This window comes from Strongylocentrotus purpuratus, unplaced genomic scaffold (genome assembly GCF_000002235.5).
Source record: "Strongylocentrotus purpuratus isolate Spur 01 unplaced genomic scaffold, Spur_5.0 spur5_scaffold_16, whole genome shotgun sequence".
Classification (NCBI taxonomy): domain Eukaryota; kingdom Metazoa; phylum Echinodermata; class Echinoidea; order Camarodonta; family Strongylocentrotidae; genus Strongylocentrotus; species Strongylocentrotus purpuratus.
Genome location: NW_022145601.1, coordinates 16506454 through 16528697, shown reverse-complemented (window position 1 = coordinate 16528697; position 22244 = coordinate 16506454). Strand labels below are relative to the sequence as shown.

Sequence of the window (22244 nt, the reverse complement as noted above, 5' to 3'; positions counted from 1 at the left end):
GCAGTGGGGCTTTAAATGAAGCATTACTGTCAGTCCCTTGTGGCTTGGCTCCTGAAGTGAAGTAGTTCTCAAATTATAAAACTTGCAAGACAGAGGAGGTATAGAAATATTCACGTTATGGTGATTTAGATTCAAGTATATATCTGTTGATGTGAATCTACAGAAGAATGATGAAAATATCCTGGAAACGAATGAAAACCAACAAAGAGATATTGCACATGGCAGGGTGTAAACAAATTGCACTGGTAGGATTAGTTAAAGGCCCACTGCACTACTTGTAGCTACTTGCGCCCTCTACATAACAAACAATGCCTAATCGGTGACCATTGGTCCCCCATGATCCTCTTTTTCTTATGTTAACTGAGAGCTGAGTTGATGAGATAACCACCTGTCCAGTGACCTTGCAGGGCAGTCTAATCCCTCCTGTAAACTACGGCAGATAAGCTTTAAGGAGAGAAAAATCAAATGCTTTGGTCATGTTAAAAGGCACCAAAGTCTCTTAAAGGGTGTATTGGAAGGAAGAGTGGAAGGAAGTAGACCTAGAGGGAGACCCAGAATCAACTGGGAAGAGAATGTCAAGAACTGGAGTGGACTAAAACTGCAAGAGTGCACCAGAATGGCAGAAGATAGAGTGAAATGGAGAGATGTTGCAATCAACCTCCGAAGCGGGAGAAGATACTTAGATAGATAGATAGATAGATGTGAATACAAGATGTGCATGTGCATTAATAAAAAATAATCCTAAAATTATAATTATTGTATATGTTATTCAAACATAATTAATAGAACTGATTATTTAAAATTCAACTGAAACAGAAGCCTTTCAAAAATATTAAATTCTACCTTTGAAATCTCCACAAAACATGAGAACATAGACATCTTGGGCACATTTTCGTGTACATTTTAGTCAAAGTTTATTATCAATACTCAAACGATAACAAAAAAAGGACAATATTCATGACCATTCTCACTCCAAACCGCCAAATATGGGCATGAATAATTTGCCCTCTTCAAAGTAAAAGTGCTGTTTGTGAAAAATAGCTAACTTTGAACAACTGAGGGCACTCTTCTGCTTTCCTACTTGACATGTACATCAATGGTGAAAATAACAGTTGGACAAAGATCCTTGTACTCAAGTTATCAATATATGAGCAGTGTTGTTGCTTCCCTAGATTTGACTGTGAATGTACATTTATAATTTTATACAATGAAATACTATCACTGAAAGTTGTACCATTAAGCAACCTTTCATCGTCTTAATAATTTGTTACCAAATTTAAAGGAGGTTGTTCATTATTTTCCAGAGGAAAATGTTTGAAGTAAACTCTGTTACCTCATGAGGGCAATGGTATTCGTCATTGTACTTACACTTGTGTCGTGTGTACGAAAAATTCATTGCATTTCCCCGAGAGATGAATATACAAATAGCCATTTCCCTGCGACTCCTTGCTCGCTATGATCAATCAATAGACCAAACCTTCATTGCCAACTTTCGTCACATTTTGTCACACTTTTCACTTTCGTCCACAATATAGACATTCAAAAGCAGCTCCATGATTTAACCTCGGACCCCACTCATGTATTGGTATATATGCACATGTCATGTCACAACTATCTCTCTCAATATGCTATGAAATCATGAATAGAATCCCTCTTTCATCATAAAACATCCTATTTACAATTTATTGATTTTCCAATCTAGCCGGAGAAATAATTTTCAACACTATTCCTTCATCTCCTCTTGGGACTTCCAGTTGGGCGGGGTCGCTACGGGGTAGTAATACCAGTGACCTTCGCCCCTTGACCTCATCAGACGTTTGACCTCTCGTTCTTCGCTCCTGCATGAGAAATATAAGGGTATGGGAAAGGGGGATTATGTTTTTTTTTAAAGAGAAGTTTGTTTCAATATGCATTAGCTCTGGAGCAAATTTCTGGTAGATGAAAAGTTATTGAGGTACGAAGAGCTTCAAATTCAAATTCAATAGTAATAATACTCTCAATAAAAAAAAAATCGGCACAATATACAACTTACAGTAACAATACCTTATATTGGTTATTCATTGGGATTTCTTATTGGGGAGTAAGCAATTAAGTTCTATAACTCTATATGGAATTACTAGGCTATGCATGAATCACCATTTTCTTTACAGCAATACTATACAACGATTTCACATGACAAAAATTGTTTGTGTTATATTTCTTGACAATTAGATTATGTTTGGCGAGGCGATTGCTTGTCATTTAGTGAATTATTACAATTAAACAAACCATGCCATACCATAGACAATTTGATGTATGAATCACATTGTGGGAAATGCCAATTTTAATGCAATTTATATACTCTTTGTCATGTACTGGTATATATATAATCTTTTTCTTTCTTACTTTTTTTTTGCAAAGTAAGATTAATTTGGTGTGATTTCTTCTTAGGATGAAAAGCATTTTTTTCAAACTTCACATTTTTTAAGAATTTTTTTTGCCAATACTCCAAACTCTATTGCTCTTTAGATGCATTTTATAAGCTTGTAGGGTGCTGTCCACAACCACATTGCTCCATTCTATTACACACCTTTCCTTTTTTAATTATTCTTCTTTTTTTTGCATCTAATACGGTAATAATATTAAAGGTATTACAAAGTTTTGATACGGGGTCATGAATTTGGTTCAAATGAATATATTGGAAGCATATGCGATCCTACAATACTCAGTGATCATTGTCGCGGTTTAAATCGAGTCTAAAGGGATAAAATTGTAAATAACAAACTCTTTATCTTGTACAGCTCCCTCTCAAGGTCAAGATATTAATTTAGCTATAAAACAATGTTTGTTGACTAAAATCGACCCATTGGCTATTCCCGTTTGGAGTTATATATCACAACTACATACTCTGAAATTTTCATGGTCGCAGCTACCATTGTATGGCCGTAGGCAATATTTGAAATTCATCAAAATTTACCGGGAGCACCGGTAAATTTTAATATTCAATTTTTCTCGAAAGCAGAAGTGTTTTGGCGGCTAATTTTTTAGTGCTTATAATACATCCACAGGGGCATCCAAATATATCAAAATTGTAAAGAATCACTATCCAGCCAATTTTCGAAATTTCCCAAAACTTTGTATTACCTTTAACAATATATGAAATTTTTAAGGCGCCAAATCCACTTGAAATCAAAAGTTTCAAGGCACATTTGTGAAACAAAAACATAAAAAGAGATCAAATTAAAGCACCTGCATTATATAAAAAAGGAACAGAAGTAAGATAAAAACATACAAATATGACAGCACAAATAATTATATACCGAATGAAACAACAATTTAATGATATTTCTAAACACTACAACTGATCTGCGATTACGAGTCTCTCTCTCTCTCCAGGGAGAGCCTTCCACAGCGAAAACCCTGCATGAGCAAAGGTTCTTCCCGCTTAGTATTGAACTTTACAGGAAGAATAAGAAATCTGGAGTGTGGATTGACTAGGCTTACCTCGCCTTTATCTTCTGTCCTTCAATGTCCATGAAATGAGCCATCTTCTCGTACTCCTGCTGTGGACTGGGTATGACAAATCTTGAAAGCCACCTTGTGATTGGATGCTGCAAAAAAAGGACGAAGACAAAGTCAAATTCAAGGTCAAGGTCAACATTGAAATGTCATTGTTTTTAAAAATTCTTGTGAATCCTATTTATCTTTTTGTAATACTGTGCGCATTAAATAAACAATGGAAAGGAAGAAATATGTAAGAGGATTGACCATATCTACTTGCAAAACAGTTAAGAATCGGAAATAACATCTTCCAGTAGCCTGTTATTTTGTTTGTTTGTTTGTTTGTTTGTGGGTTGTTGTTTTTGTGTGTAATATCCTTCTTTTTTTTTTAGGGGGAGAGGGAGTTTAAGATTTTATGTTAAATGGTTTCCATTTTGTCATTATTTGTAATATTATCCAAAACGTATGAGCTTTTTTTGTTGTTGGTATCATCTATGAAATGTAATTTTGTTTCCTATGAATTTGTTGAATGGAAGCACAATTTTTTTTTTTAACAACATTGAAGCCTACAGATGGAAGTCAATTTGAACAGTCATCCTTTCTCAAACCTCTGCTACCATATGTCAACTTCACAACCTTTATAAATGGCAAGTCAAACCATTTTGTCAACATAGTGATTAATTCCTCTTTAACGATTTTTGGGTATACATACATCATACATGTGATAATTTCTTTTTGCTCAGTGCAAGTCCAGGGGGTGTTTCACAAAGGCTAAGACCGACTTTAAGTTGGACTTAATTATGGCAGCTTGTTAATGCCACTGGTTGCTCTCACAATTGGTCTCTCAGTTATGATCCTTAGATAATATTTTTTCCTTTACTTAATGAACCATCAAAAAAGGTAAATTCTGTAGATTTGTGAACATGATTTGTACGTCCCTCGATAAACTGATGCCGGGAATGGTTAGAGGAACAAGTGGCATGAACAGCTTGCCATAGCTAAGTCCAACTTAACGTTGATCTTAGTCTTTGTGAAACACCCCCCCCCCCCCTGTAAACATAATATCAAAACCAAATGAAAGGCAGGGTGGTTACCTTGTAATGTTCCCAATGCTTTGGGACATAATCTTCAGGTGTCTCAGCATACTCTGCCTCTCCTGTGAATGAAAACAAAAAACAAAGACTGATAGAGAAGGAGGGGGGTAAACATCAAAAGGAATATTAAAGGGATCCAGTAACTTTGTCTCAGATTCTGAAACAAAATCCTGGATTTAGCTCATGCTGCAATAATAATTATAAACCTTTAGGTCAGTCAAGAATCCCATTGCTTTTACAAACCAATCGCCTGTCTGTCTGATTATCAAGATATTTATGATTGGAAATTCAAATTTCATTTTTATAACACTACAGTCTGCTGGGGAAAATGCAGTGAAAAAAATACACAGGGGCTCAGGGCGAATTTGCCCCCGAAATGCCCAAAAGAGCCCCTGAAAATCAGAAAAGAGCCCCCATAAATTTGCATAGAGTTCAATGCAAAACAAATTTTAGAGTGTTATTTTTATGCAGGCAAGCTTGAAAAGTAGCCCCCGAAAAATAAATATTATTTTTTTCCCTGGGAAAATGAGTATGGTAAAACTGGTCACTCAAAGATTTTTTAACTTTTTTGAGGCACTTTTTTTTAGGGCTTCAATATTACACCATATCACAGACACTGGTAACATGTAGGGTCATGCATCTCAGATTTAACATTGTTAAACAATGCCTCAACAATAGTTGAGTTTTGTTGCAGAGGGCGCTACACAAAATAATTTTTTGTGAGATAATGAAAAACTGAGAGTCAAATTTGAAAGAATATAATATTTAAATGACAAAATCATCTTTGTTTGATCAAAATCGGTTCAGAGACGGCTGAAATATAACGATTTCTAATACTTGTGTACCACCACAAATATTAGATATTTTGAAAAATTTGAAAAAATCGTTGAAAAAACGAATTAACGCCTTTTACGTCGTATTTCAGCCAATACCGATGTTGGCTTTTTTGTTGGCATTTTCTTGTCGCTTATACTACCCACAATTAGCTGGCTCATGTATTGTTATTTTTAATTAAATAATTAATTAACGGTCACCATGTTTTTTTAAAAGTGGAGCTGAATTGGTATGATCATATATGGCTAAATTTCATAAATTTTGGGGTCTAAAATTACCTTCATAGCAATTTTAGGTTCTAAAAGGGCACTGTAAATGTCATAGATAAGAATAAGAGCAATAACCATGCACTTTGAAGGCATTTGCGGTCTGAAAACAGAACTCAACTATCGCTTTAATCTTATTATCTTACCTATAAATACATTGATGAGGGTAATCACAATGACTACGGGTACTCCAGTCAGCAGGAAGTAGTATCTCTGAAAACATCAAAGAAAATATTGAGAGAAAACAAGAGAGAGGGAGAGCACAAGAGAAGTGACAGAGTTTGAGAGAAAGTGAGAGAAAGTGAGAGAAATGAAAAAAGAGGCACAAAAAATGAATGGTATTATTATTCAGGTTTCATAGATACTCGGTTCATACTAGTATCCTTTTTGAGCCATATTCCAAGCATTACAGAGATGATTCCAAATAAAAAGGTATCATTTACAACTTATTAAGGGTCAGTTTTATATAGGTTTCAAAAATACTCATTTATACATATAATATCCTTTTTTAAAGCCTTTTTCTAAGCATTACAGATGATTCCACATTAAAGGTAATAAAAAGTTTTGGGAAATTTTGAAAATTGGGTGGATAGTGAATCTTTACAATTTTGATATATTTGGATGCCCCTGTGGATGTATTATAAGCACTACAAAAATTAGCCCCTAAAACACTTCTGTTTTCGAGAAAAATTAAATATAAAAATTTACCGGTGCTCCCGGTAAATTTTGATAAATTTCAAATAGCGCCTATGGCCGTACAATGGTAGCTGCGACCATGAAAATCTCAGAATGTGTAGTTGGGATATATAATTTCCAAACGGGAATAGCTAATCGGTCGATTTTAGTCAAGAAACATTGTTTCATAGCTAAATTATTATCTTGACCTTGAGAGGGAGCTATACAACATGAAGAGTTTATTATTTATAATTTCATAACTTTAGACTCGATTTCAACCGCGACAACGCTCAATGTATATTGTAGGAACGCATATGCTTCCAATATGTTAATTTGAACTAAATTCATGACCCCCATCCCAAAACTTTGTAATACCTTTAAATGGTATCATGTTCATTGTACAAGATTTATTCCACCTCGTTGTCACCAACATGTCCAGGACAATGTGAACAAATTGCAATAACACCTTATCCACAGCTTACAATTTATAAAAGAGTGAAGGTCAAGAGGTCAAACTTGTACTTATGCAGATGACGTTACTCTTTGCCACTTACATTATTCATGAAGATTCAAAAGCAACCTTGCGCAACATTGCTAGTCTACCCCACCAATACTAGGGTGTCTGAACGATTTTTCAATTTTCAATTTGGGATCGTTTTTCACCATTTTTGTTTGATATTTGAATTAAAAATGTAATCAGAATAATACATTTCAAATTTCAAGTGTCGCCGATGTTTCTATCAAAAGATACAGCCCCTTCAAAACGCTGAAATATTCATAGCATTTTGCTCAGAATCGACGAAAAAGACGTACACGCAGAGTTATGTTGTTTTGCTAAATTTAGCCAAACAGCTGTATCGCGCGATATGCAAGCGTATGCATATCGTACGCAAGTTGCTCAGCCAATGCGCGACTTGCAAGCTTGAGCTACGCTGTCTCCGCGACACGTGCCATTGACTAGTATGGTTAGCGTTCGTCGCACAAAAAACCCGGAAGTGAATGCACGTTATAGTCAATGGCAATATCGCGGAGATGTCTCCGCGATATTGCCATTGACTACAACGTGTATTCACTTCCGGGGTTTATAGTGGGAACGGCCATCCATACTTTCATTCACTATAAGCGCACATGTTACGCGATGTAACCATGGTTTGGACTGAGCGGAGCTCACGCCTCCCTAATTAGCTGATTCCAAAAATGTGGGAGGGTATTTTCAAACTGTTATAACAAATGATCCCTTGGGGCTAGCAAAAAAAAAAGCATCTGGATATTATCCTTACGTCTAGCCCTGCTTAAGCCGCGGGGCGGCAGCTCAGGAAAGTGGCAAATTTTGGAGCTAGGATGCAAACAACATTTCAATCGCTATTTTGACCAAGATATTTTTAGAATTCTGGGGGTGGCCCCCGATGGGGAATATGGAGAAAAACCTGCTCTTTCATATGACACCTCATTTATTGAGTTTCACCTTCAGGATCATTTGTTATAAAGGTTTGAATTTCAAATTTTTTCATAAAATCATTGACCAATTTTGGATGGTCGCGCAATGCACGTAGACCACATAGGGAAGCGTACAATCTCTATGGGAAGGGTTTTAGCACACAACATTGGGTGCGCGATCAGACACCCTACCAATACATCATTAGTTTAGTACGAAACAGATTATGAATGTGCTTATCACTCACCATGGCTCTGAGAAACCGTAGATCTGTGTATCTGGAAGCTTTGATGAACATCTTCCCACCCCCTCCAGCCATCCCTCTAGCGATGAGGGCTCCAGCTACATGGACAGAGAGAGAGAGAGAGAGAGAGAGAGAGAGAGAGAGCAAGAAAGTGAGACATTACATACAGACAGAAAGAGAAGAGAGAGTGAGTGGAGACAGAACAAAAGAAAAGACAGACAGGTGACAGAGATGGGGAGAGAGGGAGTAAGCATGGCAGATTGATGGACAAAGACAGATAGACAGGAAGAGACGAGACAGAGATACAAAGAGAGAGACAGTGAGAAAAGATGGGAGAAAGAAAAAGAAAGATAAAAATTGGAAATAAAAAAATGGACCAGGAAGAAATGACACCATTTCAAAAAGAGAGAAATAATAGGAAGACAAAGCCAAAGGGGGAATGGGGTATGAAAAAGAGAGTTATTTATCATTAACTAAATTTTTAATACTTTGAATTTTACACTGCCAGGTCAGGTGTTTATCTGCAATAATTGACAATGTGTAACTTTTTGGACTTGATTTCTAAAACGTGTTAAACTTAACATTCACAGATGTTCATTTTCTCACAATTTAAAAAAAGCTTCAAATTAAATTTGCCAATCTTCAAATAAATATTTGTAATGTTGCGAATCGTAAATCAAATAAAAAATTATTAAAATATGCATCGTAAATATCGTATAATATAGTACTGCGATAGATTGTTTTACAGAAGGTCTAGATAGGTCGAGATCTACTTGGGAAATGAAAATTCAAACGAGCTGGAGGCATGGCACGGACATAGTCACTCGGCAAACACGAATGGCAATGTATGGGACTGATTATTCTAAAACGAGAATTCTTGAAGTCACATTACATCTTGAAGTTGCTCAAAACTCAATACCGCATTACTTGGAAAGCAACAAAATATCACAAACCCTACCTTGACTATTCTTTGGGGCACATTTGGCAGGAACTGCCCCTCGTAAAAGCGGTGAATTTAGCCGCACAACCTGCAAGCTCCTAAAGAGCAGTCTCGTCCCAACAAACGCCATTTTGTCCGACAGTAGAACACTTAACGCCCCCCCCCCCGCCCCCCCCCCCCCCCATACCAATTTTGTTTTTTTAAGTTGTACAGGGGGGGGGGGTCAGTGATGAATGGCATGCTTGTCAATTCACTGATGTAGTTTTTTAAAAAAAAATCTTCTTCTTCCCCGCATATAAGCCGCATTGCCGGACAGGTCTATGAAATCCCAGGCCATGCAGCTGCAGCTTTTACTTTCCAATATCATCTTATTATTGATCTTCCTGCCTAGAGTCTAGACCCTATACCTCAAGTGAATAACAATTTATTGTTCCATCTCCCTTTATGAAATTTGAAATCAATTTCAATTTTTAGAGGGGGACGTATTTCGCGGAAAATAGCTCAATTAAAAGTTATATCTCTTCTTTAATTTATTTCCTGAAATTTCGAAATCTCAATCCCATTGGTGGCAAAGGTGCTGCATGCTGTACCACCCTTCCCTCACCCCCTTTGATCCATCCCCCCCCCCCCCCCGCCTCCACCCCATCTCTCTCTCCTTTCTCTCTCTCTCCCTCCCACCCTCTCTCTCTCTCTCTCTCTCTCTCTCTCTCTCTCTCTCTCTCTCTCTCTCTCTCTCTCTCTCTCTCTCTCTCTCTCTCTCTCTCTCAATCGTTTTAGCAAAAAAAGTGCATAATATCCTGACAACAAATGAAGAATTACAAATCTCACTATCATTGAATTGTCATGTTTTATGATTTGCTCCATTCTTACGATTATAAAATTACAGATACAGCAACATGATTTAATCAAAATATAAACTGATTTTGTAATCAATACAAATCAATTAGGGCTACAAAAATAGCCAATGTTAATGTAGCAAATATGAACTATATAAAACAACTAAAAATGAATAAAGATTAAGGTTTGTTAGAATGAAATATATACCGGTAGTTAGATATAAATTTCAATTTTCATTGATGTTTGCAGAGATTGTCCATTCCGATTATCAGGCCCTTGTCATTAACTATAATGATAATAAGTTTGTATTTGTTATTGTAATTAAAATATTTTGTCCCTGATTAAATAACAATAAAAATCACTTAAATAATATCCTAGAATTCCTGATTCTATAGCAAATTCTTAAAAAATTATTACAAAACCCTTGTAGACTGGGCTGCAGCATCAATGATATATATTTCAAGGTATCTAACAATCAATTTCTTCTAATCAGTTTTAAATATTTATATTTTACATGAATAATAATAGTAATAATAAAAAACGGTACTATAAAGCGCATCCACCAAAGTCTCCTATTGCTATAACATAAAACAATGACAAAAATAATATATTAAACAAAAATTACAAATAAACTTGCAAATAAATTACAATACATATGAAATATACATCAATATAAATAACATATATAAATTCATATGTACATACTAAAATTGTCTACTTTAAAACCACTCCCCTAGCTACAAGATATCAGTTTCACACACAAGTACCTAGGTTGGTTCACCATGAAAGCTTCCGATAAAAGTTATATATACAGTATTAAAACTTTACAAGAACAAAATAGGTGTTTTCAAGCAGGTTTCATTTTCACAATTGTTACGAATTATTGTAATGTCAAAAATTGAACACTACCTGAGAATAAGCTGGGCCGTTTCACAAAACTTGTTATCAATGACAAATGACAGTTTTTGTTATAAGCTAGTGAAATCCTTGCTTCTGATTGGTCATCATCAGATTTGTCACTGGTTTTTGTCATTTGTCATTGGAAAAAGACTTTGTGAAACACCCCCCTGGTCATGCTCATGCAAACATGACATGTACTGTAAGTAGCCGGTTTTGATTATTGCGAAAAACATCAACTCCCTAAAATGTATGTGTCCCTGACATCTGTGAAAATGACTTACGGGGGATATCGGCTTATACAGTCTCGTAAAATAAAGTTCATTTTTCTACAATGTACATATTATAAAGGAAGCGATGATAAAATGTACAATATACGGTAAGTCAAATATCAGAGCAATATACAATATGAATATGTACCGGTAGATACAAAAATAGAAAATAGAAAATTATTGCGTCTCTGTGTAATGGTACTACGACTGAAGATTGCAATGGACGGTACACAAAAATGGACGGTACACAAACATGGACGGTTCACAAAAATGGACAGCACACGGAAATGAAATGGATTAAAATGCCATTTGACATTTATAATCATCATCTTTGGATTTTCAGTTTTCTTCTGTTGTTTCTTGACGTGGAAGGATGGGACAGAAGAATTCAGTTTTCTTCATGGAATTATTTTGATGCAGGTCCATTTTGTATAGCATTCACATTACCATGTCACTAAGTATGAAATTAAACGGTAGATTTCTCCATACATGACCATTATTAAACATTTCTAAAACATTGTTCATCATGTACAGAAAATCAATGTCATATTAACCAGTTGTGAGTATTATCAGTCAATAAACTCAAAAGGCACAGATTTTGTATACCAGTACACACTACTCATTCAAATTAGCAGTACACTTTGTTTAAATATTTCTAACTACACATCTGGAATACTTGGAAATGGAAAGGAAAAGGCACAGATTTTGTATAGACTTACTCATTCAAATTATACTTTGTTTCAATATTTGATAGCTAGTGCACACCTGAAATAATTGGAAAATGGAAAGGAAAAGGCACAACTAGTTATTTATCCAAACACATTGAAATCTTACAGATATAAAGCTAAACACTATATAGAAAAGAATGAATAAAGTTAAACAATTTGAATTTGCTGAGGATCTGAATCTGATGAAAATGAATTCTTAATATTTATATGTGATGCAGATTCCAATTATAACCTCTCATTTACTCATCTAAAAACTTTAGAAGTTAAAATTTTAAAAAAAGTTTAGACAAAAATCAATTTAGTTATGGTGTACAAATCACTAGAAATTATTTTGCTCTGCATCATTAAGACAATCTCAAAGAGCACAAAAACTAGTCGGCACCCCTTCAGTATGTGCTTGTAGTAAAATAGGGCATGCAAAAGCCCAACTTCGACCTGGGTTCCGTTACATTATCCGTCATTCTCTTCGTACCCATAGCAAACAAGATTATGTTTTTTCAACTTGAAGGTTTATTTTATATATAAATTCAAGCTCTACACAAATTATATTATGTGGTACTGTTATACTTGAAAGCACTGTAATGTAGGAACGAACACTACACTACATGTAGCTAGATCTATTTTGACTAATCCAAACTTTGCTTGCATGATTAACACTAATGTTCATTAAAAAATTGATCTTTAATTCATCCTATAAAAATATCACCATCCTCTGTCCATAAATATAGTTTTTTGATGCTATCATTTTTGTTCATTTCCAGCTAGATCCACATACAATTTGCGAAATTTGAGTTTGAATGTGAGTTTTACTATTAGCGTAGTTGCAACATAATTTAAAGTGTATTCACAATCATTTACTTCATTCGTAATGTAATAGGAATATGGTTAAAATCACCACATTTTGATGAATTCTGAGTTTAAAAGAGAAAGATAATAATACATGTAATATCATTCTGGATTTATAGTAATAATAATAATAGTAATATTCTGCTTTTATATAGCACTTAATACATAATGTCTCTAAGCGCTTTACAGATATATCATTAACCCATCATTGGATTCAGGCTTGCCCGCACACAATGTATGTACATTCTTCACTCCCTGGGGAGCATTCCAGTGGTGTGTATATATATATATGTATATATATATATAAATATATATATAGTAGTTAATACACTATCTCTACAATGTCTTTTATGCTATATGGATTGACCCCTAGACTACACAATTGTTTTGAGTATCTGCGAGTATACACTGTGTGCAAAGCAAAATTAGACTCTGGAAGTACACTTTTTGATCCATTGGTCAAATAAAGCTGGTAAATAACTAAGGCTCACTCAGATACGATGTGATGAACCTTTACATTTAAACAAAAAATGTGGCAGCTCTAACTTCTATAGCCAGAGAGTTGTAAGCAGATGGAACAAGCTGCCACAAACTGCCACTGATGCTCCCACACTCCTCGAAATCGAGTCTAAAGTTATGAATTTGTAAATAATAAACTGTTTATGTTGTATAGCTCCCTCTCAAGGTCAAGATATTGATTAAGCTATAAAACAATGTATTTTGACTAAAATCGACCGATTAGCTATTCCCGTTTGGAAATTATATATCACAACTACATGTTCTGATATTTTCATCGTCGCAGCTACCATTGTACGGCCGTAGGCGCTATTTGAAATGTATCAAAATTAACCGGGAGCACCGGAAAATTTTTATATTCAATTTTTCTCGAAAGCAGAAGTGTTTCAGGGGCTAAATTTTCTGGTGCTTATAACACATCCACAGGGGCATCCAAATATATCGAAATTGTAAAGAATCATTATCCACCCAATTTTCAAAAATTCCTGAAACTTTGTATTACCTTTAATGAATGACAACTGTTCACTGAGCTCTGTGTTAGAAGATACAGAAATATGAAGCGTATTGCAAATTATGTCGCCGTAAAAAAGCCACCACAGTAAACCAATGTATATATCCGAACAAGGCTTTTCAGAGGTTGTTATCTACAGGTAATTAGGTATGCAACAAACATATCCCTTTGTATTTTATCAATGTTGTATAATATGGTATTTGCCACTCTTAACCCAGGTGGTAGGAAAGAATCCCTTGACTGCTCTGAGCAGTGAAATCGGAAGCCTCTATGTAGCTACAGGCGGGGTAATAGTGGAACGCCTTGAGCACCGTACGTGGTAGATATGTCCCCCACAAAAATCTCTAATATTAATATTATGATAATCAACATCATAAACTTGCAATGTACGTACGTGGTAGATACGTGGTAGATATGTGCGCTACAAAAATCTCTTATTGGCAGTGGCAGTGTTCTGAAGGAAAACAAATGGAAAAGCATATAATACAATGTCAGAGAGTCCCGAGAAGGGACTTCTTTTGGCATTCTAGACCTCCCAAAACTTTCAAATTATGACCAGATCAAGATCAACATTTCTCCTTTAAATTTTTTGAAGAGATTGGTCATCTTTGATAGAATATCTCTCACATTTTATTGCAAGATTTTGGTTAAAAAACCCTTGTTGTTGAAAAAAAAAGGAAAGGCTAAAGATCACAAAGAATTGCTAAGCGAGGTATTTAAAGATGCCACAATGCAGCTAGTACTACTTAGATAACTTAACAGTTTGGAACCAAAGAATAAGTTAGAAAAATAATGGTCTATAATGATGTTCTAAAATGATAAAATAATGATCTAAAAACTGCTAAAGCACACATTTATTACTATTTTAAAAAATGAAGAAAGAAACCCGAGTTTGTTTCTTATAGCCAACTTTGGCTAATTTTCATTATACTTTGGCTGCCTGCCATTTCTACCTTCCCATCAACCTCAGGGTTTGTAGGTTCTGCAATATCATTATGCAACCTACGCTTTACCTTGGCACCATTCTTTTCCCTAGAAGGGGTGTCCATGTCCGTTTGAGTCGGAGGGGTCTCAGGGACAAACACTGGGTTGTGGACGACCCCTCGCGCTGGGTCGGCACTACGGCACCCATTGAGAAGGGGAGAGGAAGGGTGCGGGTCATCGCAGGTGCGCTGGAACATCTGGAGTTTGAACTTGGGCGTGGCGAGCTTCTGACGCCACTCCTCGTTGTTCCACAGCGTCCGCATCTCGATCTCCGCCTCTCCCTGCTGCTGGCCCTTCTGGTGTCTCCGCCCCGGCGACTTACTCCTGCTTTTTGCGGCCCTCTCTCGAGACCGAGCCTTCCCGAGTTTAGGACTACCAACAACATCATCATCGATTTCAGAGATGACCGTAACATCCACAGGACTGTGGCTCTGTTTTGGCTTTCCTTGAGAAGTTCCCTTCTTATGCTTTGAACCCATACCAGGTTCATTTCGTATACCCGTCAAGTCTGTATGAGGCATTCCTTGGGTAACAGGTGGAGGGAACTCTTGCTGGGTGGACTTGCGTCCCGAAGCAGACACGTTTGCGACGGGACCGACTCTCCGGGCTTGGTGGGGTGAACGGGGCAATCGTGGTGATCTACTTCCGGGTGATAGCGACCTTTCAACCTCGTCCACGCACTCTACGTGAATGATAGGTATGGGACTGTTCATCTCACGAGGAATGGTTTCAGTCTCAAATTTTGCTTCTTCGGTCTTTCCAATATCTTTCATTTTCGGTCTATTCTCAGGAAGCTTTTTTCTTGTGTTGGATACCACAATGTCTTCCTTTCTCATTGCACTTCTTATATCATATGACTTAGTTCTTCTTCCTTTTTCAGGCATATTTGATGATGATCCTACATCTATTACCGTCTCCTGCTGTTGGTGGCTGCCATGTCCTGATGGTCCTCTAGCCCCTTTTCCATAATTTTGATCTGTTTTCTTACTAGAAAATCTCAAATCTGCTTCCTCATCAGACAGTATTTCAAGCATTTCCAGTTCGCCGGTCCCATGTCGACCATCACTGTGGCCGAAATCCCCCAGCAAACTCTTCTTTCCTGTTCTCATGTCAACCACGTAACCTGGATTATCTAATCCATCCCCCTTTCCTTTCTTCTTGTGCTTATCCCTCTTCTTAAAGAGGTGTCCCTTGATCCCTTTCCTCTTGTTGTCATCACCATGGTCACCAACTCCTATGTCAATAATCGCATCTTTGTCTCTCGTCCATTTCCCACGGTCCATCTTATCAATCGACACTTCAAAATCTTCATCGTCATCACCATCATCCACGATTGTTACATGAGGATTCTCAAAGCCATGCTTGATTCTTCTAGCATGTCGACTTTTCACCGGTGTTGATATTGCTTGTACAGGTTCCCCGTCAAGGTTTATCGTCTCGAGACCCTCCATGTCGATGGTGGCGCTATCGGGACTCTGCCGGGAGGACGAAACAACGCTCACGTCCGTTAACTCCCCATCATCTATGATACCTGGTAGGGGTGTTGAAGGTGGTCTGCTGGGTAGCTCATGTACTTCTACCACTGCAACCTTTTTGCTTGCTTTGACATCCCCAGGATCGTCGCGTCCGATGGACACCTCCAAGAGATCATCTAGAGCAGTCTCCTGCTGCACAGGGTCGATGTCCACCGTTGCGGACGGCACACTTTCAAACGAGTGGCAACGAACTGCTTGAAGATTTATATCACTGCTTGCACGAGCATCATTCTCCTCGACACCTAGGCTATGCCTAGATTTAGTCCTAAGGGTGGGGTGACTAGTTGTCATATTGCTGTACATGCCTTCGGATATCACCACAATGTCGTGCGGATTGTACGCATGGATGTTGGTGGGCATGGAGTAATTGATGCAGGAGTGGAGCTGGTACTTCTCCTTGAGGAGCTTCCGGACGGCATCCTTCATGGGCAGTTGGATGATCGCAACCGGGATGGTCTTGGTGCTGTACCGCTGCCTGACGCAGACAGCTACGTGAACAGTCTTGGAGTCGACCATCTCCTGAGTGACCTTCTGATACTCGAGAGCCTTGCTGAACTTGAATGTCGACGGAAGGAACACGGCCTTGAAGCTGTCACGCGTCCCCTTGCGTTTGAGGGTCACCAGACTGTTCATCATCTTGGTCGGGTCGTCGATTCTGATCTCGTCCGTCTTGCGTTTGGATTCGCCCTTCTTGTCTGGTAGGAGATGACCTCGGATGTAGATCCTTGAGAGGTTGGAGAACTCAGCTGGATGGAAATAGACAAAGAAAAAGAATACTCTACTGAATTGTCTATGAAATCATTAATACTTTTTCATTAGTTTTATAAAATTTATAATATGTGACATATATGGACAATGCGACTCGGGGTCATAGCAGGATGTAACGTCCCCTTGAGCCTATAGAAACAGCTATGCCTCTCATAGCAGTCAATATATCTATATTATTACCCCGCTCATTGATTTCAATTGCTAATCCGAACATGATAATGCACATGCTCCACTCCCTGGGGAGTATTTCATGGTATATACCTTTCGGATTGGATTGGAATATGCCTTACCTGGAGGTAGAAGAACATCTTGAAGGGACCACACCCTAATCTTGAATGTCTTGGCTTTAGAGTTGTATTCAAAGGACAGCTGCAAAGTTCCTGTCACTGAAAAATATTAAAAAAATGACAAAACAAACAATCACTTTAAGCCCCACTGTACTACTTATAGCTACTTGCGCCCTCTATATAGCAATCAATGCCTAATCGATGCCTGTTGCTCCCCCATGATCCTCTTTGTCTTATGTTAATTGAGAGCTGATTTGATGAGATAACCACCGTCAGTGACCATGCTGGGAGGTCTAATCCCCCTGGCCAACTAGTACAGACAGGCTTTAACTTTACACACATGTATTTTAAATAGTTCTTCCGGCATTTTGAATCATCACAAAAGAAGGCATGCTTGTAGACGACATTTAACATGTCAAGGACAAAACTTTGAGTAACTAGAAAATGTGCAATATACTGGGGTAACTGGAAAGTTATAACCATTTCTACATTTACAGCTTAACAATTTTGATGCGAGGAATTATGTAATCAGCATATTGCAGCATGTCTATAAATCTGTTAACAATGGTTGTTGAGACAAGACTGTCTCATGTCAACACAGAGAATTCTGGCAATATGACGAGCTCATCGTTAGTTGATCATCTATTAATTGTCAACTATTTGTGGAATCATGTGTTCCACCATTCTGTCATAAGGATAATACTTTGAAGGTAACCAGTAACTGACTGATCCTGTTTCATTAAATTTGTTATCAATAATAAGTTTAAATAAGTGTTATCGCTGTATTTGATTGATTGATTGATTTGATCGACTGTCATAGGACTCTAACCATTTTGTTACTGATATTACAACTTTTATCAAACGGGCCCAGATTTGATTGATTGACGACCAGTTCTAGAAATAATACAATCTAATGAAGAAGAATTATCATAAATAGCAAGCATCATGATGAATAGCAACTATTATATAACTAGAGCAGTGAAACCTGTCTATAAAGACCACCCAAAGGAGACAAGAAAAGTGGGCAGGCGGTCTATATGTACAAGTTCAGTTTGTACATGTTTCAATAAAAAAACATTTTCAAAGGAAACAAAAGATGTTGCCTTTGTAGACAGGTGGTCATTAAAGCAGGTTTGACTGTAATAACTCACTAGACTTTTTCCCTGATGTTTTCTTGGTCTCCAAGACCTTGATAGAATCCCAAGCTCTCGGGGATGCGATCCTCCCCCCAGCTTCATAGGTGTTGCCTCCTGCATCGTTAGAGGTCACAACCTCTGACCTTTGACCCTCCGACCCAGCTAGCTTCTGCTTGGAGACGGTGATACGGGCTGCATCCAGCGTCATGTTCAAGAAGCTTCTTGTTTCTACCAAAGCAAAAGGATAAATTGCAGATGAGCTTCTGAGAACACCATAGGCAAATATTCAAGTACTACCTGTAACAAAATTGTAACCTTTTATTGTTAATAAATTTTTTATATATTTCCTGAACATTTATAAATCTAACCAGTGTCATTAAAATCATTATTTCTCAATGAAAGCTTACAAGTGCACATAATGCCTTAGTCACACCTTTGCACATTTGTTTTCTGTTGTAAAGCAATGGTAATTCTTGATGTCAAGAAATCAATTTCTTGATATCAAGAAATTGGGATAAATGTTAAAACAGCTAGCCATAAATACGCAGCAGTACGCAAGCCAAATACGCAAAGGTGTGACTGAGGCATTAGGTACAAACTTAATTCTAAGAACCAACAGACCAGAGAAAATGGTCCTTACTTTCTTTATCCAAAATCGGCCGACATTCTTCCGCAGCCTCGTCGAGTGGCGACTTGCCCCCGTTGTTCTCTACATCGTAGCGCCCTCCTACTTTGAGAAGAGCCCGGAGACAATCCGTGTGGCCCTCTCTGGCGGCGTAGTGAACAGGTGTGCAGCCTTCCAGATCATCACTGCAGTTGGGATTGCCTGAACAATGAAGACCAGCAAAAAAATAAAAATATATATATAAATACAGTCAAAGTGGTCTTTGTATTCAATTCAATTCAAAGGTTATTCAACACTCTTCATAAAAACATTTAAAACACAAATACAGAATGGAATGATAAAAAAACAAGAAAGTGATAACAAATAACAATGACAATTCATAAGAGCATTTAGGGTAGGCAGAAAGGAGGGGTTCCTTATATGAAAGCCTACCCCTGAAACATACACATACAGGAAAAGATCTAAACAACAGAACAAAAAAATATATACATACTAAAAAATGCTGTCATGTACAATCAGACTAAAAAAAAGTATCAAACTTGCCCATGCTATTAATACTGATTAATACTGATTGTAGACAGGTGGTCTTTGAAGACAGTTCCCTTTTGTACATGTTTCAATGACAAACCATTTCCAAGGGAGCCAAAAAATGTGGTATTGGTAGACAGGTGGTCACTAAAGCAGGTTTGACTGTATAAACACTGTATATACATGTATATATCTAATTGGATACACTACCCTGCCTTTTCTACTTTATAAGAAAATAAAATGTTCCAGCTATTCAGTTTATGCAGTGTGAGTCCAGCTTAATGGGTACTTATTTCTTAAATGATAAACTGGATCTTGTTCAAAACAATACAGGCCATGTTGAGACTAATTTACTATTCTGATCGTGGGGGCCAAACAGGGAAAACTGCATGGGCAACAATTTAGCTCTGGAAAACTGTTTAAAAGATCTTATATAAAACAAAAGTACAAAAATCTTTAGAATATCAAAGCACATAAAATCAATGCAACAAAATGGAATGCTCCCCAGAGAGTGGAGAATGTGCATACATTGTGTGCGGGTAAGCCTGAATCCGATGACCAGGGTAATAATATATATGTCTGTAAAGCGCTTTGAGAGGGCCTTCGGTCCTGAAAAGCGCTATATAAGAACCAGCTATTATTATAACAAGTCTTATGAAACAGGGCTCAGGACCAGATTTATTCCTTTAAGAAACAGGGTCCAGACTTACCTTTGAACTGAATCAGCAGATCCAGGATATCCATATCTCCATTAGAAGCAGCCTCGTGCATAGGACTCCAGCCATAGAGACCGATGGAGTTGGGGTCGGCCCCATCTTCCAGGGCACTTTCCACCAGGTTAGAGTCGCCGAAGTGGACAGCTTCGTGCAGTTTGGTGTCTGCTGCCATCGTGGTGGTCACTGTTTAACTACGTCATGCTATAACGTAATGGAGCTGCTGCACCTCATGCTTTGTGATGGATGGTTGTGTTGGAATGTCTCACATTCTGGTCAGCTCCTGGGAAACACAATAGGATATCAAAATTTATAGTTGCAATTAGAAATTAATTTGTATCTAGAGTAAAGCAGCCGGTAATCGGCCAGCTCCAGTTTTCGGCCGATTGGTTGCATGCAAGGTAAAATCACTCTAAAATACATCGCATAATAGCATAACACATATCCCACACATACCATACCATGCCAGTGTCACTGAAGAACCACATTTGCAATGAAAAATATATCCTAAAATATCACATTTTAGCGATGTAATCGGCGGTCTCGCTACCCGAATCTGAAAAATCGAGTATCTTACGCGTGTCTGTAAGAAATATGGGTACCATAAAATGAGCTTTATTTCAAGTATTTTTCAGATTTAGAGCCCGATTTTGTGCTAGTCGCAAGCTCAAAAGTATCTCATCGCATGTATTAAATCAATGCAGCCGCACACCGCAACGCACACACGATATGTCTGTCTAATTCAGATTCCAACTTCCGATCACCGCTGTGCCTGTCTTCAGCCAGGCGAGCACCAGGGAGCTCCGGCGTGGGATACCTGCTCCGCCCGCTTGTGCTGTACATCAGCGCGGAAACGCACGGCGCGCGCAAGCGCTTCCTATTGACTTTGTACATGCGGCCGTAAACTGAAACGCTCGGCCGATAACTGGCTCCAAAACAGTGAAAATTGAAATGAATATTGTCATGGCAATTCTTGATTTTTTTTCTGGGATTCTTTTTTTGTTTAAATAATGATAATATTTGCTTCATGATTTGAACAAGAAATGATAATAAATAGGAAGTAAAGAGTCCAAAAAATAGGATTTTGTCTTAAGTGGCCGAAAACGGGCTCCTTTACTCTATAATTTTAATGTCTCTTTTTTTTTCTTCTTGTCTCATTATTGATGAATTAAATATGCATTTCTGCTGGCCAGCTAATGAGCAGAATCTCAAACAGGAACTGCTTTTCTTTTAGCGGAATCAGCAGGGGGTCATTTCATGAAACCAACAAGGAATGGGTTTTGTTTTTACTTTTTCAGTTTTTGTTTGAACTTTGAATCACTCTTCACGATTGATCACGCAGCTCAGAATGTGGGTAGCCGTACTGATTAAGGCTAGAATAGATCTAGATCTAGGTATATCAATATCAATATCATATTCCATATTATCACCTAGACCTTAAGGCTCACCTTTATAGAGTGAGGCAATATCCATTATTAATTTTTGCAGTTCACGTTCAGGTGCATGCATAGCTAGTTAGCGCACCGTGTGCCGCATGAACTGAAGCGCATCGTCGCGAGCCTTACCAGCCGCAACTGTCGGGCAGCTCTTCCTGCTGTGACTGGTTAATACCCGACGCGATGCGATGCCTTGCGATTAGTTAGTTTACACAACTTCATTTGACGTTCATTCTCACATACACACATTAAAAACCATCCAAATTATTAAACAAAAATATAAGAATTAAAATTAAAAGACTAATAGAGAATATCAATGTTTGTTTTACCCAATGGAAGACCGTTTCCGAGTTTTATTTTCGGCTTTACTTCCGTGGCAACATAACGCTATCTCAAGATCTGTTGTATGATGGGAATGATGTCAAAGGTGATGAGCAATTAGGAGACGAGACATCTCGTGATATTTTGTTCACCATGTTGTATTTATCGACCTGTAGCAAGTCGGTACCATAAATTAATGCATTAAAGACCTTGACCGGAGCAGAGCATTATATAGACAAATTATATACCTACGGACTCGTGAATATTTACTGAATATGAAAATGCAAACTTCTCGAGATTCCACGGCCTCTGAAAGAAGTATTTAGCATCCGAACC

The 22244-nt window shown here is 37.6% G+C and overlaps 2 protein-coding genes across 2 annotated transcripts; both read right to left on the bottom strand.

The window, feature by feature from the left end:
* Positions 1 to 889: 889 nt before the first annotated feature.
* Positions 890 to 9114, bottom strand: LOC582177 (NADH dehydrogenase [ubiquinone] 1 beta subcomplex subunit 5, mitochondrial). Its single transcript, XM_003724024.3, has 6 exons — positions 8987 to 9114; positions 8032 to 8126; positions 5821 to 5887; positions 4575 to 4636; positions 3484 to 3590; positions 890 to 1838 (listed from the first exon to the last, which is right to left on the bottom strand). Exons 1-6 carry the CDS (start codon positions 9096 to 9098, stop codon positions 1724 to 1726), a joined length of 558 nt encoding a protein of 185 aa, XP_003724072.1. The 5' UTR covers positions 9099 to 9114; the 3' UTR covers positions 890 to 1723.
* Positions 9115 to 13807: 4693 nt separating this feature from the next.
* On the bottom strand, positions 13808 to 22007 carry LOC589451. Its single transcript, XM_789089.4, has 6 exons — positions 21917 to 22007; positions 20149 to 20434; positions 18926 to 19111; positions 18301 to 18513; positions 17153 to 17248; positions 13808 to 16840 (listed from the first exon to the last, which is right to left on the bottom strand). Exons 2-6 carry the CDS (start codon positions 20324 to 20326, stop codon positions 14475 to 14477), a joined length of 3039 nt encoding a protein of 1012 aa, XP_794182.3. The 5' UTR covers positions 20327 to 20434; positions 21917 to 22007; the 3' UTR covers positions 13808 to 14474.
* Positions 22008 to 22244: the final 237 nt, after the last annotated feature.